This window comes from Mus caroli, chromosome 1 (genome assembly GCF_900094665.2).
Source record: "Mus caroli chromosome 1, CAROLI_EIJ_v1.1, whole genome shotgun sequence".
Taxonomy (NCBI): Eukaryota; Metazoa; Chordata; class Mammalia; order Rodentia; family Muridae; genus Mus; species Mus caroli.
The window spans coordinates 78,883,829-78,893,456 of NC_034570.1; the positions used below are offsets into that span (position 1 = coordinate 78,883,829).

The 9,628-nt window shown below is 49.8% G+C and overlaps 1 protein-coding gene across 2 annotated transcripts in view; it reads right to left on the reverse strand.

Moving 5' to 3' along the window:
* Positions 1–1,814: 1,814 nt before the first annotated feature.
* Nmur1 (neuromedin U receptor 1) overlaps positions 1,815–9,628 on the reverse strand; it is a 35,502-nt gene continuing 27,688 nt past the window's right edge. Inside the window, exons 1-3 of one of the 2 annotated variants that reach the window (XM_021174438.1) lie at positions 4,988–5,001; positions 2,908–3,802; positions 1,815–2,286 (exon numbers count right to left, since the gene is read on the reverse strand). In XM_021174438.1, coding sequence (XP_021030097.1) covers positions 1,898–2,286; positions 2,908–3,802; positions 4,988–4,990 — 1,287 coding nt within the window. In that variant the 5' untranslated portion in view covers positions 4,991–5,001 and the 3' untranslated portion in view covers positions 1,815–1,897. Of the gene's footprint in view, positions 2,287–2,907; positions 3,803–4,987; positions 5,002–9,628 lie in introns of those variants that run through there. The other variant, XM_021174431.1, reaches the window with a different exon arrangement.

Consider the following 9,628-nt stretch of genomic DNA (forward strand, 5'->3'; position numbering starts at 1 on the left):
AAAAAAAAAAAAATCTTGTTTATTTGTTTCTCAGTGGGAGTTTTATTGTGTAGCCCAGGCTAGTTCTAGCTTTCAACTCCTGATCTTCCAGTCCTCACTTCCCAGGTGATTGCAGCTGTGTGCCACCGTGCCCAACTCCCTGCCCTTAAGTTGTCTCTGTCATGTAAAACTGAATCATGAAATAGCCCTCTACCATCTCCTCCCCTGGACACCTGGTGCCCTGAGAAGCCCAGGACACCAGTTAGCAGGCTGTCTGCAGGGTCACGGGGCAGTCCCTAGCTGTGGACACCAGGTCTCTCAGGACAAGACCCAGCAACTTGCAGCAGGACACAGTTCATCCATTAATGGGGTCTTTCCTCAGCACCAGGTTGTCCCTGGAACTCAGGGTGGCATGAAATGTCAGGGAAATACTGCCCTTGACTACCTAGTCCCCTTAGCAGAGCTTCATGTCCTCATTTGATTTTCATTGCTATGATAAAACACTGACCAAAGCCACCTTGGGGATGAAAGGGTTTATTCAGCTTATAGTCCATCATCAAGGGAAACCAAGGCAGGAACCTGGAGACAGGAACCTGGAGACAGGAACTGGAGCAGAAGCCCCAGGGGAAATCTGGCTTACTGGCTTGCTCAGCTTATTTTCTTAGTGGCACTACCCTCTGTGGGTTGGGCCCTGTGACATCAGTCATTAATCATGAAAATGTCCCACAGATCAGTCCGATGGATGTAATTCCTCGACTGATGTTCCCTCTCTCAGGTGACTCTAGTTTCTGTCAAGCTGACAAAGACTAACCAACACCCTGTCTCTGCACAGCCGTGTATGGTCCTTAAGTCAGCTCCTGCTGCTTCTTCCAGATCTCCTCTGGCTAACAGGATCTAGCATGTGTTCCCCCAGGGCAGCCAGGGTAGCCTGTCTGCAGGTGAGAAAGGCAGTAGGTGGCCGGCCAGGAGTGCACTGCGCATAGATTCACCCTATCTGTTTCAGGACAAGCAAAGGACCTGCCCTTGACAGCTTGGAGCAGGACCATGAGAAGATCAGAGAGAAAGCAGGTTTTGGGAGTGGTACAGATAATCTGAAACCAGTGGTTGACTTTGTTGTACACACAGATGAAAACACAGCAAGCTCCCTTCAAAACGTGGCTTGGGCAAGCAAGCACACCTTTTATTTTTGCAAGCAAGGAACCAAAGCCTCTTAGAAAGCCAGGGTGATTTGCTTGTTGCCACAAGGCAACATGGTGTGACAAAGGCTGAGGTCAGGTCCAGGTCCCCTGGATCCCTGGGAACCCCTACCACCTGGCAGCTTGATCAGGCCCAGATCTCGGTGCAGAATGAGAGCCAGGAACTGTCAGGGTGTGAAGTCGGTCTCAAGTACAGAACAGGGGCTGGGGAGGGGCAGAGAGAGTCTATGGAAGTTACCAGGATGACAGGTGGGTCCCAATGGAAGCATGTATGAACTTGAGAGGAAGGAGGGATCCCCAGAGGAATAGTAGCTGAGCCCCAGGTAACTAGGTAACTGTGACAGTTCTGTGGAGAAGAATTTAGGGGTACGGGGTCTGGAGGGACATACAGCATGTATTTGGTTCAGCGTGGGTCTTTCTAATACATGGGTGTGTGCTATGTGCATGTGGTGGATGCCGTCAGAAGCCAAGAGAGTGTCGGATGGCCTGTTGTCATGAGGGTGCCGAGACCTGAACTCAGGTCCTCTGGAAGAACAGCAAACATTCTTAACTGCTGAGCCAGTGTTTCAGGCCTTCAATGGGGGCAATTGGGGTTCAATTCTCTTTTTCTTACTGTTTCCCTCAACACTCAACTATGTGGGCAGGGCAAAAACCACTTTTGTAGCTCCCCAGAATTTCTGAGGCCCTCTGGCCCTGTGGGTAAGGCTCCTTCCAGATTTTATTTAGGAGGGGTCTGTCTCTTGCTGACACCCTGGATCCTCATTCACAGCCAGGGGTTCGTCCCTGCTGTTCCTGTGGCCCACATCACACAGGGTGCTGCCTGTGGTCAACCTGATGTGGTTATGGGAGCCATGATAGGGTTGGTGGCGATGACAGCACTGGGTTCCAAGGCCCAGGGCTTGCAGGAAGGTCTCTCGGAAGCGAGTAGACATGAGGCTGTAGAGCACCGGGTTGGCTGCTGAGCCGAGATAGAAGAAGATGCCAGAGGCAATGTGGACACACTGGTAGGCCAGGTGCAGGCCTTCCGTTGAGTGTCCATACACTAGGCTCCACATGATACGGTCCGCATGGAATGGAGCCCAGCAGATGCCGAATACCACAACCAGTGCAACTGCAAGAACAGAGAAGACAAGATTTGATCTGCGTCATGTTTACAGTTTGCATCTACAGCTCACTATCTTCCGGTCCTAGAAAAGCAGGCAGGAGAGTCAGGCAGTGGTGCACACCTTTAATCCTAGTACTTTGGAGGCAGAGGAAGGTGAATCTCTGAGTTCAAGGTCAGCCTGGTCTACACAGCAAGTTCTAGAACAGCCAGAGCTACACAAAGAAATTCCTTCTCTCTTTTTTTCCCCTTTCCCTTTTCTGTCTTTCTCCGGCCCGGCTCCCTCCACCCCAAGCCCCACTTGCTCCGGTCCCTGCTTAGTCTGGCCCATAGGGGTTTTGTTTTTTTATTATTATTATTATTATTATTATTATTATTATTATTATTATTATTATTATTGTTAGTTTCTCATTATAGATGGTTGTGAGTCACCATGTGGTTGCTGGGATTTGAACTCATGACCTCCGGGAGAGCAGTTAGTGCTCTTAACTGCTGAGCCATCTCACCAGCCCTGAAACTCTTTATCAAAACAAAAACAACAACAAGCAAGCAAGCAAACAATACCCTGGAAGCTCAATTCCTTCTCCAGACTGGAGGAGGCTCAGCTTTCTCCTCAACAATGACACTTACACAGCATCTTGGTCACCTGTCTCCGTCCCCTATCTTGCAGCTGAATCCTTCGGTGGGAGGTCTCCTGGGCTGCTGCGGTTTTCCTGCCCTTGACCTCCACTTGGAGCAACATCCTCTCTCTCCGCAGCCGCAGCCCAATGAGCAGATACAGCACACTGATGGTGACCATGGGCAGACAGAAGAAGAGCAGTGCGGTAGTCAGTACCACCAACTTGTAGAAGTCCATGGAACGCACCAGCGAACACATAGCTGAGTCGGGCACCGGCCCCCGGCAGGGCACAGTTAGTTGACTGAGGCCATGCAGGCTGGTGTTGGGCAGAGAGAAGAGAGTAGCGAGGGCCCAGATGGCCCCCACCATACGGCGCACATGGGCCCGTGTCATCACAGACTTGGCTTGGAGTGGGTGCACCACGGCCACATAACGCTCCACACTCAGGGCTGTGACATTGAGCACTGAAGCTAGGCAGACGGTCTCTAAGAGCAGTATTCGGAAGTAGCAGGCACTTGCACCCAGCTGGAACGGGTAATTTTGCTGCATCTCATATAGCTCCAGGGGCAAGCCCACCAGGAGCACCAGCATATCGGACACGGCGAGGCTGAAGAGGTAGAAGTTGGTGGGCGTGCGCATAGTCTTGTTGCGCAGGATGACTGTGCAGGTCAGCCCGTTGCCCAGAGTGCCCACCACGAAGATCAGCAAGTACGTGATACAGATGGGGACAAACTGTTTCATCTGCTGTGGCCCCAAATACTTCAGCCGCAGGGCCTCATCGGTAAGGTTCAGGTCCTCAGGTTGATAGGGCCACTTGAACTCACTGATATTGCAGACCAGGGGGCTCCTTGAAGCATTTGGGGAGAGCGCTCCAGGAAAGATGGAACAATTGAGGCAGGGAGGAGTCTGTAAGATAGAAGCAGGAGATACCCAGAAGTCATTTAGGTAATCCCAGCTCTGTCCTAAGTTATCACCCTGAAGGTGCCACACCGTAGAGGACGGATTAGTCACACGCCACTGGGAAAGCAAAGCGTCTGTCACCCACTAAAGTGCATTTCAGCTACAGAGTATCCGAAGTGCAAACCTTGAAAATAATAAAGTTGGCCGGGCAGTGGTAGTGCGCAGCTTTAATCCCAACACGAAGGAAGCTGAGGCAGGCAGGTCTCATGTGAGTTTGAGGCTAGCCTGGGCTACAGAGCAAGTTCCAGGACAGTTAGAACTACAGAGAGAGACACTGTCTGAAAAACAAATAAAAAACAAACAAAAACAAACAACAAAAAACCAATCATCAACAACAACAATGAAGAGTTATCCTCTATCCTCTACACACATGCAAACAGTGTATATGCACAAGTGCACAAGTACACACACACACACACACACACACACACACACACACATGAAATCATTTTTAAATGATAAGATTGGCCCTTTACGATCTACTGAAATCTTTGAAGAAATGACAGGCTTTTCCAAGAACGCTTGGCTATCTCCTTCGGCTGTCTCCCTTTCAAGACGGACTTCAGGAGAGCCACTTGATGTGGACCTCAGAAAAGTGGGTGCAACTGCAGTATTGCTTGGTCTTTAAAGAGCCGGGGCTCCTAAAGCAACTGCCAGGGCAGACCTGACCTCCCCAACTCCAGGTGCAAGATCCCGGTATTTAATCCACAAAAAGCATTGACACAGGGCAGACCTGACATACAGAACGCTGTGCGTGACCTTGGTGAGAAGAGAAAGCCACTGTAGGGGTTAAGTGAAGGAGTGAAAAAGCTAAAAAACTGTACTCTGACCCAAATTTGATTCTGTTTTCTGTCACCTGAATCATTCCCAGTCTAAATATTTTATATTCTTTGTACCTACTAGACCTGGGGTTCTCACTACTCAGAACTCTCACGGAGAGGAGCTGGGGATGGGCAGGTGACAGCCCAGGTTCAAGAGAGCAGCGCTGAGACGACAGTCATCAGAAAAATGACAGAAATAAACTGACTGACTGAGAGGTCTCTCCCACAACCCCCAAATGCCTCACAGAGTTTTTCCACCCATCTCACTCTGAGAGCCGCGCCTGTCAGGGCCCGCATCCCGCTCACCTACCATTCCTTCTGCCCAGGAGGTCCTGTGCGCCCTGGCTCCCACTGATAGATAGATGCTGAGCTGAAGGAGACCTGACAGAGGCTGCCCTCCCCGCCTTCCTGGTTGCTTCGCCTGCTGTTCACAAAACCGCCACTAGGGGGAAACGCTGACCCCGGAGCTTGGAGTACTTAGGACCACTCCCAAAGGACCCTACCTGCATCCAAACCATACTAGCTAGCTGTTGGAATCACCCGGAGCTGAGAGTGTCTTCTTTTTCTGGACAACAATCATCATTTTACAGGTGAGAAGAAAAAAAAAAGAGCCGGAGAGAGGAAGTCCGTGAGACTTGGGTCTAAAATGCTGTCCCCACCAACCTGCAGCGCGCCGACTGAGCAGGACTTGTTCCGTGTCCTGCAATTCTTTCTGACCCACATTTTCAGGCAACCTTCTTACGCACCCCTTAAGCCCCTGAAAGTCAGCAGTCTAAAGAGTCTCATCCCCGTGACTCCACTTGTACACTCACAGGATAGCAATCCCCCCAATACACACAGTCTCTCATAAGGGGTTTCCAGCCCCGGGGTCCAAGCACTAGTCTCCTCCAAGGAAATCACCCTCTCTCTTTTCAGCACCTCCTCCCACACCGATTCTTTCCCTGAGCATTGTCCGGACCCACTTCTTCACTCAAAAGAGCACACAAAAGCCAAGTCAGGTGTCATAGCCCACACTCACCATCTGCATTTCTGTCTTCAGTGTCTTCCCCTCAGCTTCCCAGTATCTCCTCACCATGAAATTGCCTCCTCTGCCCCGCACCCCTCAATCCCTGGCTTCTTAAGAACTTCATTTATAAACAGTCCTGGCTTAGAAGATTGTTGGGAACTCTGGGGCACTTATTTTTCAGAGCCCTTGGGAGAAAGAATTTTGAAAGCTTCCTATTCCGCTGCAGATGGACCAAGTAGGGTTAGATTGGTCATGAAAAGGCTCAGTGTCACTCAAAACCAGATTGCTATAGCCTCACAGGCTGTGAAGAATGCTTCTTTTGTTTTATTTCAAGATTTATTTATTATAATATGTAAGCCCACTGCTGCTGTCTTCAGACACACCAGAAGAGGGAGTCAGATCTCACTATGGATAGTTGTGAGCCAACGTGTGGTTGCTGGGATTTGAACTCGGGACCTTCGGAAGAGCAGTCAGTGCTCTTAACCACTGAGCCATCTCACCAGCCCCCAGTGAAGAGCACTTCTTACTGTGCTCCCATCTCTGGAACACACACACACACATACACACACCCCATTGCACACGCCCCCTGTGGGCCTTTTGAAAATGTTCAAACCTCATAAAGGATGGGGAATGACATGGTTCCCTATAGAATGACTTACAGAAGACAGATGGCCTATACCAGTCACTGTCCCTTGCGCTGGCTGTGTCATTTGCTCAGCATCTGCAGCCACCATGCTAAAGGACAGCTCTGAAAAGGAGGACCCTTAGTTCTCATGGTTGTAGCCTCTATTCATCCTTTGTCCAGAGTGTCCTTGGTCAGGATCTGAGCTTGAGAACACATGGCAATGTGTTCCATCAGAGCCAGTAGTACCTGCTCCTGCCTGCTCTGTCCTGAGGCAGCCTCTCTGGATTTTGTGGGTGTGTCTATCCATTTCCTGAGTGTGGCGGTTGGGGGCTGTCCTAGACCAGGGTCCAGATCTTCAGGACAGCACTGTGTCAAGTCCTGGTGCATGGGTAGGACTCCTGGAGCTGAAGTGAGTGCATTGCTCATAGCCTTCCATCCCCTCCTGAGAACCGCAGGGGGCGGGGCAGCTTCCTCAGCAGGAGTCCAGAGTAGAACCCATCTCCTCAGCCTCCTGCTGACCTCTGTCCTGTTCCTAACCCTAACCGCTTATGAGAATTAAAGAAGGCAGGTAAGCCTGGTGGTGTTGGCCCAGGCTTTTAGTCCCAGCACTCAGGATGCAGAGGCAGGCAGATCTCTAGGTTTGAGGCCAGCCTGGTCTACATAAGTTCCAAGACAGCCAGGACTACACAGAGAACCATATCTTCAAAAATGGGTGGGGGAGGGGGAAAGAGGGTCAGGATAGGACACATGACTAAACAAATGGACAAAACAGAACCTGCATCCCTCTAGAGCTGGAGGGACAGGAAGTGCTGTCTTTCTTTCCCTTAGGGCTCAGTGTGTGCACTAGGCCCAACCCTACTTGATGGGGGAGGACACGTGGCCTCTCACGCTGGGACAAGCAGAAAATGCCAGGATCTCTGTGCTCCTGGAACTATATTTCATGGTACTCTGGGCCTGGAGCCAGCTCTAAAAGGCTACCCACAAGGCTCTCCTGGCACCTACTTATCCAGGGCAATATGGCTGACCCTTTGGTCCAAGTCTTCTCAAGCAGCAGAGCCAGGCATCTGCATCCTGGAAGCCCCTTTTGGGGTTTTTCCCATACAAGTTCTCAAAGTTACAATCCAGGTCAGATTCTGAAATAAAATCCCACACCTCCTCCCTTCCTCCTCTCATTCCCTCCCTCCCTCCCTCTACCCCCTTACTCTCACCCCTCCCTCTTTACCCCCACCCCTATCCCTCTACTCTCACCCCACTTCCCTACCTACCCCCCAGACCAGGCCTTAGATCTTGCTTGACCACAGGGATTTTCTGTGTCTGACTTAATGCTTCATTTTCTCTCCTAACTTTTTATATTATGTCCAGATAAAAGTCATATCCTGGCTCTGAACTCTCGTCGGGTGAGGAACACCGGCCCGGGGCTTCTGGAGTGAAAGAAAACAGTTGCCCTATCGGATCGGATCCTATCTCCAGGTATCAGATAGGCCAGAGCCAAACAGCCATGCAAGACTGTAGATGTCCTTGCTGCCCAGGAGCTTCAAGGTGTCATCAAAGACACCCAAGTCAGAGGAAGTGGTAGACAGCTATGGCGGCATCATGGATCCAATAGGTGTGTTGTCTGTTTTTGTTTGTTTAGTGTGTGTGTGTGTGTGTGTGTGTGAGAGAGAGAGAGAGAGAGAGAGAGGGGGGGGGGAGAGGGAGAGGGAGAGGGAGAGGGAGAGGGAGAGAGTTGTGGGAGGAGGGGGGCTCTTCCTGACAGGTTTGTGAGGTAGATGAGACCATTTTTTCAAAAAGGCTCAGGAGAAACCCAGGAAAGCACACCCCTTGAAGGAACAGAGGAAATGTCTTCTCAGATGTTCAAACTGAGAAGGAACCATTCACAAAGCCATGCCTGAGCTACACCTGAGAACCGGGATGCTGAACCCTCTACTGGTCCGTTTGGACCCACCACGGCCACGGTAGCAGACTCATGAGCAGTTTGGTTTAAGTTGCAGGTGGCAGTTACTCCGTCATCCCAGCTTCCCCGAAGACGAAGTGTGTACATTGGTTTCTCGTGGTGATGATGGTGGTGGTGGGTGAGGTCGGTTTGGTTTTGAGACAGGGGTCTCAGGTAATCCCAGCTGACCTCCAACTCACTATGTATCCAGAGTGTATGCTACCATGTCCAGTTTGTGTGGTGTTGGGCTCAACCGAAGATACTGTGCATTTTAAGCAAGCACTCCACCTACTAAGTTGCACACCCAGCCAGGGTAATGCAGGCCGGCAGTTGGAGCACTCAAGAGAACCATGGAGATCTCCCTGCCAACCTTAACACTAAGGGCTGAAGATGGGATTTGAATTTAATGTTTCTTTTCTTTTCTTTTCTTTTAAGATTTATTTATTTTATTTATGAGTACACTGTAGCAGTCTTTAGACCCACCAGAAGAGGGCATCACAGATGGTTGTGAACCACCATGTGGTTCCTGGGAGTTGAACTCACAACCTCTGAAAGAACAGTCAGTGCTCTTAACCGCTGAGCCATCTCTCCAGCCCTTAATGTTTACTTTCTAAAGCGATTCTGAACTCTCTTCAATTCTGACTCAAATCTCCCATTTCTAAAGTGACATTTTATTTTCTTTTTTTTGTTGTTTGCTTGCTTGTTTGTTTTGAACAGGGTTTCTCTATGTAGCCCTGCTTGTCCTAGTACTATCTAGGTAGGGAAGGCTGGCTTCAAACTTGTAGAGATCAACCTGCCACTGCCTCCCTAGTGATGGGATTAAAGACATTTATCACCACACTTGGCAGGAAGTGACTTTTAATATCTAAAAATGCTTTTTAGATTTATTTATTTTATGTGTATGAGTGCTTTGTCTTCATGTATGCATGAATCTAATATCTACAGAGGCCAGAAAAGGGCATCACATTCCTGAACTGGACTTACAGATGTTTCAGAGCCACTCTAGAACTGCTGACAATGTACCCAGATTCTCTGCAACAGTACCAAGTGCTCTAACCACTGGGCCCTCTCCAGCCCCTATCTTTCTTTCTTTTCTCCACTTTTTAATGCCAGGAGCTGAGCGCAGGGCCTTGTGTTTACTAGAAAGCACTCTACTAACCAACCTAGCGCCAAGGCTTTTCAGGCTCCTGTACAGTCCACTCTGGCCTTGAACTTATGATCTTCCTGCCTCTGTCTCCCCAAAGCTAGAGTGAGAAGCACAAGCCAACTTGCCTGTCAAATTGTGTAAGAACCCAGCCTTTAAAAATAAAGGAAAGAAAAAAGAAAAAAGAAAGGAAGGAAGGGATATAAAGGGGGAGGAAAGAGAGAGAGAGAGAGAGAGAGAGAG